We start from the raw sequence: 20,636 nt of genomic DNA on the forward strand, positions 1-20,636 counted from the left end.
TTCTCACATAAAGTCCCTTGTTTCTAGACTCTGTATTATGTTCCACTGATCTCTTTGTAGATACTGATGTTAAGGCCATACTCTTAATTTCTGCCATTTTAAAATACATTTTAGTATCTGGGAAGTCTGTTTTTCTAACACCTTTATAAACTTTAGGAACAACCTAATTCTTCATTTAAAATCTCACTGAAACTTTTAACTGGGATTGCATTAAATTTATAAGTTATATTTTAAAAAAGTACAAATTTTAGAGAAAATGGCCACTTTCGCAATTTTGAATCTTACCATAAAATTCATGTTTCTCCATTTATATGTCTTTCATTTCCTTCAATAAAATGCCAAAGATACCCCTGTATCTACTGCTAATGTTATTTTCAATGTAGTTTTTCCCATATTTTCCCCTGTGATATAGGAATCCTATTGGCTTATATATTGGGTTAGCCAAAAGGTTTGTTTTTTTTCGTAAGATGGTTCTAGTAGTGCTTAGTTGCCTTTAACTTCATTCTAAACAATTTTGTTAGACTGCATAGTTATCAAAATTGGTGAATTTTTGTGTAGCCATTTTAATATTTAAGATGGAAGAAAAAAAGCAACATTTTTGGCATATTATGCTTTGTTATTTCAAGAAAGGTAAAAATGCAACTGAAATGCAAAAAAAGATTTGTGCAGTGTACAGAGAAGGTGCTGTGACTGACCAAACATGTCAAAAGTGGTTTGCAAAGTTTCATGCTGGAGATTTCTCACTGGACAATGCTCCTCAGTCCAGTAGACCAGTTGAAGTTGGTCCACTGTCTTCAGACTTTCACCTGAATTTTTTATGTACATGGGTGTGTGTGTGTGTGTTACACAAGGTTTAAATGAAAATCAGATTCTGACAAATTTTTAAGCAGCAGTTTGTTTTGTAACTACGTTAGAAACATTTAAATTCATGTGGTTAACAAAACTTGTTTTTAGTAAATCTTTGACATCCAAGATACTTAGACATGTAAATCTCACTAATTACTGTATCATCTTCATAAAAGAATACTACAATTCTCTCTTTCCTACTAAAATAGTCAGTATATGAATATAAAACATATATAGAAAAATAGTAAGGAAACTTTAATAAGCTACAATCTAAATGAGGTTTGGAACTAGAAATTTTTTCTGAAAAAATGTATTATTAAAAAAGATTCTAAGTCATTATTTTCACATCAAGTTTTAATTAAAATGACTACTCCAAAAATTATAATTACTATCCTCATGTCCAAAAGAATAGTTCATGAGTATTTTATTTTATTATCAAGTATCAATAATTGATAATAAAATAAAACACCTTTAGAGGTTCTAGTTCAAGATGGGAATGTGGAGGGATCCTTAACTTACCTCCTCCCAGGGACACACCAAATCCACAACATATAAGGAACGATTTTCTCTGAAATAAACTCCTACATACTGAGTGAACAAAAAAAAGACTGATGTTGCAATGGATAGGAGAGGCTGAGACACAGTCTAACCATAAACTCCACTCCTGGTATGGAGACTCACAAACAGGAGGGAACCCATAACTTCATGAGGAGCACAGGATTTGAATTCCACATCTGGCACCCCAACTTTAAGACCTGCACCTGAGACAAGCACCCAAAATATTTACCTTTGGAAGTTAACAGGGCTTGTGTCCATGAGACACACAAGGCTATAGGGAAATGAGAAACATACTCAAAAGGCTCATAAGGATTCACTACGCCTACACCCCAGAGCCCAGCACAAAGACAGCCAATTAAAATGCGTAGTCTTTCTGTAAAAGAGACTAATACACTTATCTTAAAGCTTCAGCTTAAGTGGCAGGTATCTAATTTAAGGCATACCTAGAAGCTTACTGAATACCCTCCAAAGACCAAGGAGGCTGGCAAGAACTACCTTGGTGTTTTCCCCCGTCTCACTCCAGGTCACCTGCATCTCCCAGAAAGAAGCTTGTGCACATGTCTGGTGGCCTTGTTTTTGTAGCTGTTGCTAAGGGGGCACTACCTTGATCACCTGGCTCTAGCGGCCAGAGTGGTTGACATTTGTGAGCCCCATAGGACTGAAACAAATGGAGAAAGAGTTCATAACTAGCAACAACCCACAGAACAAAGCAGAGAAGCAACAGACAGGCATTCAATCTTTCTGTGAAAGAGGACTATTATCCTATTTTCATAGCTTTGGTCTGAGGGGAAGACATCAAATTAAACACACATCTAGGGGCCAAATGCAATCTTGTGCAGAGACCAGGGAAATAAGTGGGCACCAACTTCACAAAAACCCTCTGCCCAGCCCTAGGTATCTTTGAAAAAGGACCTTCTGCACACATTTGTTGCACCAACTTTTGTGGTTGCTGCCCAGAAGAAATAGCCCTTGACAGCCTGACTCTGGTGGCCAGTGGGTATTGTGTTAATGAATCTAAAGGGATGGCACAAAGGAAGAAATGGTTCTTAACTATCATGCAGGGCTCAGTATAGAGGGAGCAGAGTGAAATGTCCATCTTCCAGGTTTCCATGGAAAGAAGTATATATGTATAACTTAAAAGTTCTACTGCTGCCCAAAGTCTGGCTTCCAATCAGCCTGAATTTAGGTGCTCATTGAGATCCTCCCTTTTAGGACACTGGCAGGTCTTAGCAAACCCTCAACTGCTGGGAGCCACTAAGAACTATGTAGGCTGTTTGGACAATCACAAGGGTATGAGAGACAACCACGAAATAGGACTGGGTTAAACATTAAGGTTCATCTCCTACATGAGGCAACACCTTCAAGACTGGGAGAAGAGGTTATTTCATCTAATACATAGAAACCAACACAGAATGTCAGGGAAACTGAAGAAACAAAGGAATATGTTCCAAATAAAAGGACAAGATAAAAACTTCAGGAAAATACTTAATGAAAAAGATATAAATGACTTACAGGACAAAAAGTTCAAAATAACTAATAAAGATGCTCACCAAAGTCAGGAAAACAAAACATGAAGAAAGTGAGAATTTCAACAAAAAGAAAGTACAGGAAAGTACCCTAAAGAAATGATGTAGTTGAAGAATACAACAACTGTACTGACAAATATGAGGGTTCAAAAGCAGACTAGAAGCAAAAGAAAAGATCAGTGAACTCACAGACAAGGCAGTTTAACTGCAACTAAAGCAGCAAAAAGAAAAAAGGAATAAAAAAAAAGCAAAGATAGTTTAAGGAATTTATGGGAAAACATCAAGAGAACCATTATTCACATTACAATCCCAGAATGAGGAGAGAAAAAGGGGAGAAAATTTATGAAGAAATAATGGCCAAACACTTGCCTAATCAGGGGAAGGACACAGGCATCCAGATCCAGGAAGCCCAGAAAGTTCCAAGTAAGATGAACCCAAAGAGACCCATACCAATACGTAATATAAATGAATCATCAGAAGTTAAAGGCAAGGACAGACTGTTTGAAGAAGCAAGAGAAAAACAACTTCTTATATTCAAGGGAACCACCATAAGACTACTGGCATATTTTCCAGCAGAAAAAATTGTAGAAAGGAGTGACATGATACACTTAAAGCTCTGAAAAAATTAAACAGCCAACCAAGTAACTCTACATGGCAAAGTTATCCTTCAGAATTAAGGAGATACAGAGTTTTCCAGAAAAATAAAACACAGAGTAATGACCAATAGCCCAGTCCTACAAGAAATGTTAAAGGGACTTTCTAAGCTGAAACAAAAGGGTGCTAGTCAGTAACAGCAAAATATATAAACATATAAATTTCACTGGTAAAAATTAACATATAGCAAAACTTAGAAAAACTTAATGTTGTAAACGTGATAGATTAATCACTTATATGAAGTGCTAGTATGAAGGTTAAAAGACAAACAGTAAAAATAACTATAACTATAATAATTTGTTAGTGAATATGCAAGATAAGATGATGTAAATGGTAACTTCAAAGACAGAAAATGGGGGTAAGAAAAAATGTAGCACTTTAGACTGTTACCAAATTTAATTTATCAACTTAAAATAGACTATTATAAATATAAATTGTTTCATGTAAGCATTATGGTAACTACAGAGCAAAAACCTGAAGTAGGTACACAAAAGATAAACAGAATGGAATCTAAGACTGCCACTACAGAAAATCACAAAGTAAGAGAGCAAGAGAAGTAGAAAGGAAAAAAGAAATTATAAAACAGCTATAAAACAATTAACAAAATGGCAATAACTCCATACCTATCAATAATTATGCATACATGGACAAAATTCTGAAAAAACAAAACAAGCAAAAATCCAGAGAATTGCTAAACGGATTTTTAAAAATTCATTTATATCCTACCCTCAAGAGTCTCACTTGGATGTACAAACACAGCCTGAAAATGAAGGGATGGAAAAAATATATCCCATGCTTCTGGAAATGAAAAGAAAGCTGGGAGATTTCATTTGGCCAGTGAGGTCTGAAAACTCTCTCCCTAGTCATCTGGAACAAGATGGAATCTGACAGATGCAGCTGCAGTGCATAATATCCTCAACAACACTGAACACCTGGTGGTTGATAACAAAGACTATGGACCAGCAGAACACTAAGGAACCTGTCTATATGGATGGGGAATTGTATGGACCAGCTCAGAAAGATTAATTGATGCTTCAAGTCCTCTGAAGTTAGTGGCCAGAGATTGGACTAGAAGGATAAGGGAACCTGAAACTGACACAGAGAAGAGTGTAGAATCAATACCTGTTGACAGAGAGAAAAAGATGGCGGCGAAGTAGAGGGATGTGGAATGCATCCCTCTCCACAGATGCATTGGGAATGCACCGAAGGATGCAATAATTCCCACAGAGAACCAACTGAACACCAGCAGACGGCCTCGGACACCAGAAAGGACCACAAGGATGCCGACATAACTGGTAGGGAGGCATCTATGACGGCTCAAAGAGGGTGAAGCAGCGGAGCTGTGGCAGACGGGAGGGAGTGAGAAACATACAGAGGGTCAGCACCGCAGCTCAGCGTTCCTGGACCCGGACGTTGATCCACAGCTGAACAGAGGGTCCGGAAGCAGGGAGCGTGGGAACCAGAGAGCTGGTTCAGGGTGAGAAACATTGTTGCCAGTGGGGTGACGGACTGAGAGGACAGGAGGGAAGAGGTCCGCGGAGAGGAGTGCCCGTCCCTGGGAGCTGCCCGGCCATGATGGTGGCTGGATGCTGCAGGCTCACGGGCGAAGGGGAGGAACCATGCGCATAGCCTCTCTCTCTCTTTAGGCGCCTCTGCAACAGGCAGTGGAGAGACGCCCCTGGGCCACCTAAGGCACTCAGGGATAACAAGGACCCTCAGGCACTTGGGTGGGGCTAGATTAAAAACCCTTGGAATGCCAGCAGCAGGGAGGCTGCCGAGAAAAAAAAAAAAAAACGAGAGAGGCCCAACTCTAAGACTTTCTGTTTACACCTGAGCCACCTGCGTCCCTCTGCAACAGGCACCTCCAAGCCCGACTGAAACAACAGAGCGCCACTACTCACTCACTCCCAGGGGAAGGAGCCACTATTGTACCCTCTCCCTCCCCACACACCGAGGCTTACAGACTAACAATAAAGGAACCTCTGCTGGTCACAAAATAACGCAAAAAAACCCAAGGCGAGTAGAAGGACACTTACAGCTGAGACTCTAAGGAAACAGAAATATTAGTATCAATCCTATTGAACTGGTCCATTCTGGGATCAGTTCTGGATTTTTTTTTTCTCTTTTTTTTTTTTCTTTTTTTCTTTATTAATTACAATCTTAGTCCTTAGGGATCTACAAGTTTTATAACATAATTTTTTTAATGATATTTTTTATTTTATTTTTATTTTTTTGCCTTTTTATATACTTCAATATCTAGCTAAGTTTTTGGTAGCACAAACAATATATCTCTCATACTTTCCTTTCATCCCTATCTTTTACACATTTCTATTCCTTTCTTCTTATTTGCATATTTCCAATCACACTACGCTCTTCTGTTCCCCTTTCTTCCAGTCATTTTTGGTTTATTTTATCTTAACATACTTATAAGCAACACTATCAATCTGCTCAGACTCCTTGCTCTATTCTCCAGATGACGCACTGCCTTGGTATTTCATGTTAGGTTTTTGTCTTCATCTTAGTTCTTAGAACAACTGTCTAATTTCATTCTGAGAATCTCCATTCTGTCTGGTGGTACTCTAGCTCTTTTCTATATTTGATCCTAGCTTACAAAATCTCCCTGGATTAGTGTTTGTATGTGTAAGGTGTTATTTGTTTGTTTGCTTGTTTTTGCTTTTGTCTCTGATTTGTTCTCTTTTGGTTGTCAATTTCTGTTGGGTTTCTCTTTGAATATCTGATAGCACACTGGGGTTCTTCTGTCAGGTCTTTCCAGAGCCTTATGTCCTAATGGATTCAGTAATTGTGTGTCTTATACATGTATGTGTTTCCTAGACTTAATATTTGTTTAATCCAATACTTGGACATTAGTCTGAGGCTTGGACAGTCTTCTATAAACACCTCTATCGCCAGGACAAGCAATCCCAAAAGTCTGGACAACCATGAGAAAACAAAGAAACACCATGCAGGCAAAGGAGCACGAAAAAAAACCACAAGACCAAATAAATGAGGAGGAAATAGGAAAAATGCCTGAAAAAGAATTTAGAGTCATGATAGTAAAAATGATACAAAATCTCGATAACAAAATAGAGAAAATACAAGAAACAGTTCATAAGAACTCAGAAAAACAAACAGCCATGGATAACAAAATAACTGAAATTAAAAATACTCTAGATGCTATAACCAGCAGAATGACTGAGGCAGAAGAACGAATAAGTGAGTTGGAAGATAGAATGGGGGAAATAAACGCCACAGAGCAGGAAAAAGAAAAAAATAAAAAGAATAGAAGACAGTCTCAGAGACCTTAGTGATAACATTAAGCATACCAACATTCAAATTATAGGCATCCCAGAAGAAGAAGAAAATAAGAAAGGGTCTGAGAAAATATTTGAAGAGGTTCTAGTGGAAAACTTCCCCAACATGGGAAAGGAAACAATTAACCAAGTCCAAGAAGCACAGAGAGTCCCATACAGAATAAACCCAAGGAGAAATACACCAAGGCACATATTAATCAAACTAATGACAATTAAACACAAAGAAAAAATATGAAAAGCAGCAAGAGAAGAGCAACAAATAACATATAAGGGAAAACCCATCAGGATAACAGCTGACCTCTCTACAGATACTCTGCAGGCCAGAAGGGAATGGCAGGATATACTGAAAGTCCTGAAAGAGAGAAACCTACAGCCAAGAATACTCTCCCCAGCAAGAATCTCATTCAGATTTAAGGGAGAAATCAAAACTTTTACAGACAAGCAAAAGTTAAGAGAATTCAGCACCACCAAACCAGCCTTACAACAAGTGCTAAAGGAACTTCTCTAAGTAGGAAACACAAGAAAAGGAAAAGACCTACAAACACAAACCCAAAACAATCAAGAAAATGGTAATTGGAACACACATGTTAATAATCACTTTAAAGGTAAATGGATTAAATGCTCCAACCAAAAGACACAGACTGGCTGAATGGATACAAAAACAAGACCCTTCTATATGCTGCCTACAAGAAACCCACTTCAGACCTAGGGATACATATAGACTGAAAGTAAAGGGATGGAAAAAGATATTCCATGCAAATGGAGGTCAAAAGAAAGCTGGAGTAGCAATACTCATATCAGACAAATTAGACTTGAAAGTAAAGACTATTACAAGAGACAAGGAAGGACACTACATAATGATCAAGGGATCCATTCAAGAAGAACATATCACAATGGTAAATATCTATGCCCCCAATATAGGAGCACCTCAATACATAAGGCAAATGCTAACAGCTATAAAAGGGGACATCGACAGGAACACAATAATAGTGGGAGACTTGAACACCCCACTTACATCAATGGACAGATCATTCAAACAGAAAATCAATAAAGACACACAAGCTTTAAATGACACATTAGACCATCTCGACTTAACTGATATTTATAGGACATTCCATCCAAAAATGACAGAATACACCTTCTTCTCAAGTGCACACGGAACATTTTCCAGGATAGATCACATCTTGGGTCACAAATCAAACCTTGGAAAATTCAAGAAAACTGAAATCATATCAAGCATCTTCTCAGACCACAATGCCATGTGACTAGATATCAATTACAGGAAAAAAACTGCAAAAAATACAAACACCTGGAGACTAAACAATTCACTATTAAACAACCAAGAAATCACTAAAGAAATCAAAGAGGAAATCAAAAAATATCTAGAAACAAACAACAATGAAAACACAACAACCCAAAACCTATGGGACACAGCAAAAGCAGTTCTAAGAGGGAAGTTTATAGCAATACAGTCCTACCTTAAGAAACAAGAAAATTATCGAATAAACAACCTAACCTTACACCTCAAACAATTAGAAAAAGAAGAACAAAGAAACCCCAAAGGGAGCAGAAGGAAAGAAATCATAAAGATCAGAGCAGAAATAAATGAAAAAGAAAGGAAGGAAGCCATAGCAAAAATTAATAAAACTAAAAGCTGGTTCTTTGAGAAGATTAACAAAATTGATAAACCATTAGCCAGACTCATCAAGAAAAAAAGGGAGAAGATGCAAATCAAGAGAATTAGCAATGAAAAAAGAGAAGTAACAACGGACACCTCAGAAATACAAAACATCATGAGAGACTACTACAAGCAACTATATGCCAATCAATTGGATAACCTGGAAGAAATGGATGCATTCTTAGAAAAATACAATCTTCCAAGACTGAACCAGGAAGAAATAGAAACTAGGAACAGACCAATCACAAGTATGGAAATTGAGGCAGTGATTAAAAATCTCCCAACACACAAAAGCCCAGGACCAGATGGATTCACGGGCGAATTCTATCAAACATTTCAGGAGGAGCTAACACCTATCCTTCTCAAACTCTTCCAAAATACTGCAGAAAGCGGAACACTCCCAAACTCATTCTACGAGGCCACCATCACCCTGATACCAAAACCAGGCAAAGATGTCACAAAAAAAGAAAATTATAGACCAATATCACTGATGAATATAGATGCAAAAATCCTCAACAAAATACTAGCTAACAGAATCCAACAGCACATTAAAAAAATCATACACCATGATCAAGTGGGGTTTATCCCTGGGATGCAAGGATTCTTCAATATATGCAAATCAATCAATGTGATACATCATATCAACAAATTGAAGGATAAAAACCATATGATCATCTCAATAGATGCAGAAAAAGCTTTTGACAAAGTTCAACATCCATTTATGATAAAAGCTCTCCAGAAAATGGGCATAGAAGGAAATTACCTCAACATAATCAAAGCCATATATGAAAAACCAAAAGACAACATCATTCTCAATGGGGAAAAACTGAAAGAATTCCCTCTAAGAACAGGAACAAGACAAGGGTGTCCACTCTCACCACTATTATTCAACATAGTTTTGGAAGTTTTAGCCACAGCAATCAGAGAAGAAAAAGAAATCAAAGGAATCCAAATTGGAAAAGAAGAAGTAAAATTGTCACTCTTTGCAGATGACATGATATTATACATAGAAAACCCTAAAGACTCTACCAGAAAACTGCTCGCACTAATTGATGAGTTTAGTAAAGTAGCAGGATACAAAATTAATGCGCAGAAATCTCTTGCATTCCTATACACTAACAACGGAAGAGCAGAAAGAGAAATTAAGGAAACTCTCCCATTCACCATTGCAACCAAAAGAATAAAATACCTAGGAATAAAGCTGCCTAAGGAGGCAAAAGATCTGTATGCAGAAAACTTTAAGACATTGATGAAAGAAATCAAAGACGACACAAACAGATGGAGGGACATACCATGTTCCTGGATTGGAAGAATCAACATCGTGAAAATGTCTGTACTACCCAAAGCAATTTACAGATTCAATGCAATCCCAATCAAATTGCCAATGGCATTTTTCACAGAACTAGAGCAAGAAATCTTACAATTTGTATGGAAACGCCAAAGACCCTGAATAGCCAAAGCAATCTTGAGAAGGAAAAATGGAGTTGGTGGAATCAGGCTTCCTGACTTCAAACTATACTACAAGGCCATAGTGATCAAGACAGTATGGTACTGGCACAAAAACAGAAAGGAAGATCAATGGAATAGAATAGAGAACTCAGAAGTAAGCCCAAACACATGTGGGCACCTTATCTTTGACAAAGGAGGCACGAATATACAATGGAAAAAAGACAGCCTCTTCAATAAGTGGTGCTGGGAAAATTGGACAGCAACATGTAAAGGAATGAAATTAGAACACTTCCTAACACCATACACAAAAATAAACTCCAAATGGATTAAAGACCTACATGTAAGGCCAGACACTATCAAACTCCTAGAGGAAAACATAGGCAGAACACTCTATGACATCCATCAAAGCAAGATCCTTTTTGTTCCACCTCCTAGAATCATGGAAATAGAATCAAGAATAAACAAATGGGACCTCATGAAACTTAAAAGCTTTTGCACAGCAAAAGAAACCATAAACAAGACTAAAAGGCAACCCTCAGAATGGGAAAAAATAATTGCCTATGAAACAACGGACAAAGGATTAACCTCCAAAATATACAAGCAGCTCATGCAGCTTAATACCAAAAAAGCAAATAACCCAATCCACAAATGGGCAGAAGACCTAAATAGACATTTCTCCAAAGAAGACATACAGATGGCCAACAAACACATGAAAAGATGCTCAACATCACTCATCATCAGAGAAATGCAAGTCAAAGCCACAATGAGGTATCACCTCACACCAATCAGAATGGCCATCATCACAAAATCTGGAAACAACAAATGTTGGAGAGGGTGTGGAGAAAAGCGAACTCTCCTGCACTGCTGGTGGGACTGTAAGTTGGTACAGCCACTATGGAAAACAATTTGGAGGTTCCTTAAAAAACTACAAATAGAACTACCATATGATCCAGTAATCCCACTACTGGGCATATACCCAAAGAAAACCATAATCCCAAAAGAAACTTGTACCATCATATTTATTGCAGCACTATTTACAATAGCCAGGACATGGAAGCAACCTAAATGCCCATCAACAAATGAATGGATAAAGAAGATGTGGCATATATATACAATGGAATATTACTCAGCTATAAAAAGGGATGAGATGGAGCTATATGTAATGAGGTGGATAGAACTACAGTCTGTCATACAGAGTGAAGTAAGTCAGAAAGAGAAAGACAAATATTGTATGCTAACTCACATATACGGAATCTAAAAATGGTACTGATGAACTCAGTGACAAGAACAAGGACGCAGATGCAGAGAATGGACTGGAGAACTCGAGGTTTGGGAGGGGGCGGGGGGTGAAGGGGAAGCTGAGACGAAGCGAGAGAGTATCACAAACGTATATATAGTACCAACTGTAAAAGGGATAGCCAGTGGGACGTTGTTGTATAACAAAGGAAGTCCAACTCGAGGATGGAAGATGCCTTAGAGGACTGGGATGGGGAGGGTGGGGGGGGAGTCAAGGGAGGGAGGGAATACGGGGATATGTGTATATAAACAGATGATTGAACTTGGTGTACCCCCCCCAAAAATAATTTAAAAAATTAAAATAATAAAAAAAAAACAAAAAACAGATGATTGAACTTGGTGTACCCCCCCAAAAAAATTATAAATTAAAAAAAAAAAAAGAAAAGAAAGCTGGGGTGAAAACACATAAGACAAAGCAGAACATAAGACAAAGATTGTAATAAGAGACAAAGGACAAAGTAGGTCGTTACATAATGATAAAGGGATGAATACAATAAGAGGATATAACATTTATAAATATTTATGTACCCAACATAGGCGCATCTAAATATAAAAGCAAGTATTAACAGACCTAAAGGGTAAAACAGCCATACAATAATAATAGGGGACTTTAATACTCCAGTGACATCACAAATGGATATATTCCTAGAAACATACAACCTTCCAAGACTGAATCATGAGGAAAAAAAACCTGAACAGACTGATTACTAGAAAGAAGATAATCAGTAATCAAAAACTTCCAACAAACAAAATCCAGAATCAGAAGCTTCACTGGTGAATTCTACCAAATATTCAAAGAAGTATTATCAATCCTCTCAAATCTTTCCAAAAATTAGAAGAGAAGGGAGGACGTCCAAACTCATTTTATGGGACAAGCATTACCCTGATACCAAAACCAGTCAGGACACCACAATAAAAGAAAATTACAGGCCAATATCCCTGATGAACAGAAATATAAAAACATGCAACAAAATATTAACAAGCTAAATTCAACAATACAACAAAAGGATCATACAACCGTGATCAAGTGGAATTTATTCCAGGGGTGCAAGGATGGTTTAACACCCTCAAATCAATCAATGCGATATACAATATTTACCAAATCGAGGACATAAGTCATGTGATCATCGAAAAAGCAGAAAAAAAGCATTCAACAAAATTCAACACCCATTCATGATACAAACTCTCAACAAAGTGAGTACGGAGAAAAAGTACTTCAACAAAATAATGGCCATATATCACAAGCCTCCAGCCAAAATCATACTCAAGAGAGAAAATCAAATGTTTTTCTTCCATGATCAGCAATGACTCAAGGATATCCACTCTCACCACTTTTATTCAATATAGTACTGAAACTCCTAGCCAGAGCAATAATGCAACAACACCACCAAATGAAAGGTATCCAATTCAGGAAAGAAGTAAAACTCTCTATTTGCAGATGACATTATGTAAATTACAAAAACTCTGAAGACCATCAAAAAACCATTAAACTCAGTAAGCTTGCAGGCTACAAAATCAACATACAAAAATCACTTGCATTTCTATTCACTAATAATGAACTCAGAAAGATAAATTAGAGAAACAATCCCATTTCTTGTACAACGGCATCAAAAAGAGTAAGATACCTAGAAATACACTTAACCAAGGACATGAAAGATCTGTACACTGAAAACCGTAAGATGTGAATAAAAGACATTAAAGAAACAGAAATAAATATTAAGATATCCCACAGTCATGGATTGGAAGAATTAACGTTATTAAAATGTCCATAATACTAAAAGCAATCCACAGATTCAATGCAATTCCCAAAGGCATTTTTCACAGAAACAGAACAAACAATCCTAAAATTTGTATGGAACCACAAAAGATCCTAAAGCCAGAGCAATCTTAAGGAAAAAAAAACAATGTTGGAGGCATCACACACCCTGATTTCAAACTAAATGACAAAGCTACAGTAATCAGAACAGTTTGGCACTGTCATAAAAACAGATACATAGATCAATGGAACAGAATAGACAGCCCAGAAATAAACCCAGGCACCTAATGGTCAATTAATCTACAAGAAAGGAGCTGAGAACATACAATGGAGAAAAGACAGTCTCTTCAATAAATGGTGTTGGAAAAACTGAGCAGCCACATGCAAAAGAATGAAACTGCGTCTTACACCATCATAAAAATTACCTAAAAATGGATTAAAGTCTTAAGACCTGAAACCATAAAACTCTTAGAAGAAAGTAAAGGTGATAAGCTCCTTCAAATTAGTGTTGGCAATGTCTTGGATTTCACACCAAAACCAAAACAACAAGAGCAAAAGTAAACAAGTGGCACTATATCAAACTAAAAAGCTTCTGTACAGCAAAGGAAACCACTAACAAATGAAAAGACAACATATTAAGTGGGAGAAAATATCTGCAAATCACGTTATCTGAAAAGGGGTTAATATCCAAAATTTAGAAAGGACTCCTACAACACATTAGCTAAAAAACAATCTGATTGAAAAACAGGCATAGGGTTCTGAATAGACATTTTTCCTAGGAACACATACAGATGGCCAACAGGTACTTGAAAAGGTGTTCAACATCACTAATCATCAGGGAAATGCCAATCAAAATCACAATGAGATATTACCTCATACCTGTTTGAATGGCTATTATCAAAAAGACAAGAAATTAGAAGTGCTAGTGAACATGTGGACAAAAGGAAACCCTTGTGTCCTTTTGGTGGGAATATAAATTGATGCAGCCACTATGAAAATAGTATGGAGTTTCTTAAAATAATTTAAAATAGAATTATATTATCCTGCAATTCCCCTTCTGGGTACTTATCCAAAGGAAGCAAAAACACTAACTTGAAAAGATACCTGGTGTTCACTGCATCGTTATTTATGATACTCAGGAAATGAAAACAACATAAGTATCCATAACGATGAATAAAGAAAATGGTGTGTGTGGATACACACACACAAGAATATTATTCAATCAAAAAAACAGGAAATGTTTCTACTCGTGTGACAATATGAATAGACCTTCAGGGCATTATGCTAAGTGAAATAAATCTGTCAGAGAAAGACAAATACCATATGATCTCACTTACATATGGAATCAAAAACAAAACAAAGCAACAACCAAAAAAAAAAAAAAATCCCACAAAAAAATAAAACAAAACAACCAATTCATAGGTACAGAGAACAGATTTGTAGTTGCCTGAGACAGAGCGTGGGTGAAGTGGGTGAAGACAGTTAAAAGGCACAAACTTCCAGTTATAAAATAAGTACACCTCCAGGATGAAAAGTACAGCTTGGTAACTACAGTTAATGATACTGTACTGTACATTTAAAAGTTGCTAAAAGAATAGAACTTAAAAATTCTCATCATAGGAAAAAAAGTTGTAACTACGTGTGCTGATGGAAATTAACTAGACTGTGATAATCATTTCACAATATATACATATATCAAATCATTATGTTGAACACCTTAAACTAATCTAATGTTATGTCAATTACATCTCAGTAGAATAAATAAAATAAAATACCTTCAGATTATATTTATGAGCTTTATCCAAGATAGTTGGTACCAAGTTATCAGTAGGTTCTCCATTCTCATCATTTGAGTCAGGTGGGTACCAAGATAGGGCTAGTACACCTAATAGAAATAACACAAAAATAAATAAACACAGGAACAAAAATGACTACAGGTATTATTTTTTTTTTAAAAAAAAAGGGCAGAATAAGGACCAAACTGTTAACAATATAAAGAAACATATTCTCAAAAAATGTCATTTTTGTTACTTTACTTAGATACCACTTATGGTTATTTGATTACTTTGTATGCCCAATACTTTAAACTTTTTATCAGGCATCAGTATCTTTTAATTAATTAATAGATTTTACTTTCTAGAATAAGTTTTAGACTTACAGAAAAATTGTACAGAAAGTAGAGTTTCTATATTCTCCTGTCCTACTCACCATCCTCCTCTGCCACATAGTTTCCATTAAAATTAACATCTCACATTAGTGTGGTAAACTTGTTACAACTAATGAGCCAATGTAGATATATCATTATTAACTAAAGTTCGCAGTTTACATTAGGGTTCCCTCTTTGTATTGTACAGTTCTACGCTTTTGACAAACGCATAATATCATGAACCTGCTATTATAGTATCACACAGAACAGTTTTACAGCCCTCAAAACCCTTTGTACTCCACTTATTAATCCCCCCTCCTCAATCCCCTAGAAAATGACTCATCTTTTTACTATCTCTATATATTTTGCCTTTTCCAGAATGTTATGTAGGTGGAATCATAAAGTAACATTTTCAGACTGGCTTCTTAATACTCTGAATATGCATTTAAGTTTCACTCATGTCTTTTTATGACTTGACAGCTTTTTTTTTTTTTTTTTGCTGAATAATGTTCCACTGTATCAGTGTGCCACAGTTTGTCCACTTATCTATTGAAGAGACCTTGGGTTTCTTACAATTTTTGGCAATTATAAATAAAGCTGCTATAAACATTTATGTGCAGATTTTTGTGTGGATCAATATCACTTAACAGAAGATTCAAGAAATTTTTAAAATTACAGTTTATCCCTGTAGTATCTACTTTCGAACTGATAAACTGCAAAAAGAAAGTTTTAGAAACAGTAAGCCTGCAAAGAAATTACTAACTGGAAAGGGAAATCTCTGAAATCAACTAATTCAAAGCCTCATTACATACATAAAGAAGCAAGAGGCCACTAAAAGTATGGTACTAATTTCTAAATCATTTAATAGACTCTTTAAGACATGGAGAAAATGCAATATTATCAAAAGGCAAGCATGTGGAAATACAGAAAAGGCAAGGTTAGAAACTGGCAGAGAACTAAACTGTAAGAAATAAACTTTGTGTTAATTATGTCATGTACAAACAGAGGAGTCTCATCTAGAGAAACAAAACAGAACTTCTAGGTTAAGTTAATGGAAAAAAGGATACCTGTCCCCTATACAATCTGGAAATAAAAATAGCAACAAGAACACAAAGAGGTAGGAAAAGGAATCTATAATATATAGGGTTTCAGGGGAGCTTTCAGCTAGCCAAGAAAGCAGTCGTATAGGAAAAAAAAATGTTGATGAGAAAAGTGTCTGGAGACAACTGATGAAACATGCAAACTGCCTACTTCCCCAGCTTATAAGAACACCTCCAATGAAAAGTGACAATAAACATTTTCTCAACATGGGACCTATGAAAAAAATCATGCAAAAAAAAAAAAAAGGAGAAAAAGAACATGAGAAAAAAATTATAAAGGAGAAACATACAAAAGAAAGATTATGCCACAGAGCTCAGGAAAACTATGAACACAGCATGCGTCCATGAAATTAAAAACAAAACAAGATTCCTGTTTCTAATAGTAAATTAGGTTACTGGGACCAACATTCCCAACAAAAACAAATTATTATAAAATATGGAAACAAAAACACTTACAAAAGCCAAAGAGCTGAAGAGAGTAAAGAATTGCCTGTCTAAAATGAAGCGAAAATGTGAAGTCAGAAAAATAAGGAAGTCAGTCCACCCTAAGCATTAATTGGCAGAAGTAAACCAGCCCTCAAAATCAGTGGATTAAATCCCAGGTGGACAATGCTTGGGAAGTCCTCTAACTCTAAAGTGAATTTAAAGTGGCTAGCATTGTCTTCCGTATTGGCAAGCACAGATATAGAATATTTTTATTATCACAGAAAGTTCTATCGTATAGCATTACTAGTATTCTGATTCTCCGAACACCTTGCCAACTTGTTCTTGTCCAGTGATTTTTCTTCCTTCCTATCCCTGCTGAAGGTATACTCTAAGGCTTTGGGAGAATGTTCCTTATTCTTCCTTATCCTATTATTGTGTTTCAGCTGTCTTATTATATCACTTATCACTTCCACATGCTGAATTATATCCCCATATTTGCTTCACAATCCAATTTATCTTTGTACAGTGTCTTTTGGGCTGTGTCACTCATGAGCTTGGAATAAGTAATGCCCTGGCAACCAAGCCAAAGATGGTCCTACTCCTGAGGAGAATTGGTACATCTAAAATGTAATGAATTCTTCACAAGTAGTCCAAAAGGTTTCTTGAAAATATGTCAACCAAGTATCATTTATAAATAAAATCTATTACTGTATATTTCTACCACTCCAATTGCTAAGTGAAAAAGGATACTCTTTATTTAAAGTCGATTCTTAGAACATTAGCATATTCAATGCAGATCAGCCCATTATCACATCCTCCCTCCACAGCACTTATCACAGAACCTTCAATATAACTGATATCCAACAATAATATTCTTGTTAAGTTAAATGCTTCTAAACAGGGTAACAGTTAAGAACACAGGTAGGAAATCAGATAGACCTGGAGAATCCAGTCCCAGTTCTGCCATATGATAGATGTTTACCTTTAGGTAAGTTAGTCTACTTGAGTTTTCACATTTGTAAAATGGCAATACATTCAGTTCACAACCTAAAAGTCTGTTTTAGTAAGTATAGGTGAGAGAATGCATTATGCAGAGTAAGACCTCCCTCAAAAAGTAATTACAAAAAACATTTAGTAACAGGAAGACAGTAAAATGGTAAGTATATTTGTTTATGTTTACCTCAGAGCTTGTGATAGCTTCTCTTATATATAGAGAACTTAACTTAGTGCTTCTTTCAAACATCTCAAACATTCTTTCAAACTAAAGATTTAATAGAAGGAAAGGCAAGCCCATTTCCAGACATAAACACTATTATCGCTACACAGGATAACACACTTTCAAAAAAAATTATAAGGTATATAAAAAAGCAATAAAAATAATGCACAGTCAAAGCAATCAACAGAGCCAGACTTAGATCTGAAATAGATGCTGAAATCATTAAACAAGGAATTTAAAATTACTATTATGATTAAATGTTAAAAGAGCTAATGGGAAAGATAGTCAACATGTAAGGTCAGGTGGGAAATATTAGGAGAAAGATGAAAACTTAAAGAATCAAACAGAAATGCTGGAAATGAAAATACATTAAAAGAGATGAAGAATGCCTTCAACAGACTTATGAACAGACAAAGCAGAGCTGAGGAAAGAGGTAATTAAGCAAGTCACAAGAAATTACCAGACCAGAAATGTAATGAAAAAAAATGATTGGGGCAAAAAAACAATAAACAGTGCATCTAATACCTTGGGATAAAGGTCAAAGTTCTAACATACATGTAATTGAAAGCTCAGAAGTAAAAGGTATATAGAGAGAAATAACAGCTAAGAATTTTGCAAAGTTAATGACAGACACAAAGCAAGAAATTCAAGAAGCTCAGAGAACATGGAGAAAGCTAGTACCAAAAACAACAACTAAAGATATCATACTTAAACTGCTAAAAATCAAAAACCAAGAAAAAAACATTGCATAGAAAGTCAGAGAAAAAAGACACATATAAAGAGATGTTTAAAAATTACAGCATACTTCTCATCAGAAACCATGAAAGACAGAAGATAATGGAGTAATGTTTTTAAAGTTCCAAAAGAAAACAAACAAAATACCCCCAAATTTGCCCACTGAGAATTCTGTAGTAGATGAAGTGTCTTTCAACAAAGGATACAAACAAATGTAAAAAAAAAAAACTTCATTGCAAGCAGATCAGTACTACAAGAAATGGTAAAGGAAATTTTTGAGGCCATGAATGTGATACCAAACACACACTTGGATTTACTCTAAAAAGGGGGAACATTGGAAATGTAATAAATGAAGGTAAAATGAATACTTTCTTTTCTTTTTAATTGCTTTATAAGATGACCAAATGTTTAAAGCTGTGGTCAGCAACATATGGCCCATGAACCAATTCTTGTCCTCCGCAAGACAAGTCTTCTACACCTTTGTTTACACATTGCTTACAGCTACCTTTACACTACAATTGCGGAATTGAGTGGCTGCAGAAGTGCAGTACATAAAAATCAAAAATATTTATTGTTACCTTGGTCCTTCACAGAAAATATTTGCCAACCTCTAGTCTATAATAGGAGTAGTGTATAGTGTCTTTTCTAATAGAAGAATTATGACAACAATAGCAAAAAGTATGGGAAGGAAAAATTGGAAATATATTGTGGTGAGGTCCTTATACTACATACGAAGCATGTATTATTTGCAAGTAGACTCATTACATAAAGATATATTTTGTAAACCTTAGATTATCAACTAAAAAAGAAAAAAATTCAATACTAAGCAAATAATAGACACTAAATGTAATCATAAAAAGTATTCAATTAATCCAAAGGAATATAGAAAAAGAGAGAAAAAGAAACAATAAATGGAAGAACTAGGAAGAGACTGAAAAGATAGATTTCAATCAATCCAGCTGTATAAATAAATCATATTAGGTGCAAACAGTTTAATCATACTGACTTAAAGACAGAACTTTCAGACTGGATTTTAAAAAAATAAGACCTAACACCATAGTGTCCAAGAAAACCACTTTAAGTATGAAGACAAAGATAAGTTAAAAGAATGAAGAAAATACGAGGCAAACATTAATCAAAGAGAATTGGAGTTGTTATAGTAATGTGAGACAAAGTAGACATCAAAACAAAGAATATTACCAGCAATAAAGAGGGATTATTTCATAACAAAAGACTCAGTTATCCCCAAAGCCATAATAGTCCTAAAAGTTTTATGTACTTAAAAAAGATCTTCAAAATATATGAAGCAAAAACTGACAAATCTGAAAGGAGAAACAGATGAATCCACAGTTATACTTGGAGACTTCAAAACTGCTTTCTCAGTAATTGGTAAAACAAGTAGAAAATCATCAAGGATGAAAAAGCTCTGAATGATACTATCATGAGCTTGAACTGACATTTATAAGATAATCCATTCAACAGCAGCAGAACATATTCATTTCCAGAGAATCAAAGAAACCAAAAGTTGGTTCACTGCAAGAGTCAACACTACTAATCAAACTCTAGAAATACTGACAAGAAAAAAAAGAGAAAAGAAACAGAATGAAAGAGGCAACATCTATATAGACTGCATATACTTTAAAAGCATAAGAAATAAATAATACCCACAGTTCTTTGTCCAAAAACTAACACATTAGATGAAATGGACCAGTTCTTTAAAAGATAGAAGTACCCAAATTCATTCTAGAATAAACTGATAACATCAACAGTCCTATGTATATTCATGAAATTTATTTTGTAGTTAAAAAAAATAAATCATCAGCCCAAGAGGGTTTCACAGGTGAATACTATCAAATAAGAATAATAAAAAAAAAAAAACCAACTCTACTCAATGTCTTCCAGAAAATAAAAGACTTCTTCATTAATTTTATGAGGTCAT

General features: G+C 35.5%; 1 protein-coding gene across 4 annotated transcripts in view; it reads right to left on the reverse strand.

Annotated features, from left to right (window-relative positions):
• MANEA (mannosidase endo-alpha) overlaps nucleotides 1–20,636 on the reverse strand; it is a 71,527-nt gene that overhangs the window by 23,543 nt on the left and 27,348 nt on the right. For all 4 annotated transcript variants that reach the window (XM_057739860.1, XM_057739859.1, XM_057739862.1 and 1 more), the window contains one exon: nucleotides 14,850–14,959. In XM_057739860.1, the coding sequence (XP_057595843.1) occupies nucleotides 14,850–14,959 (110 nt within the window). The remainder of the gene's footprint in view (nucleotides 1–14,849; nucleotides 14,960–20,636) is intronic.

Source organism: Hippopotamus amphibius, chromosome 6, assembly GCF_030028045.1.
Source record: "Hippopotamus amphibius kiboko isolate mHipAmp2 chromosome 6, mHipAmp2.hap2, whole genome shotgun sequence".
Classification (NCBI taxonomy): Eukaryota; Metazoa; Chordata; class Mammalia; order Artiodactyla; family Hippopotamidae; genus Hippopotamus; species Hippopotamus amphibius.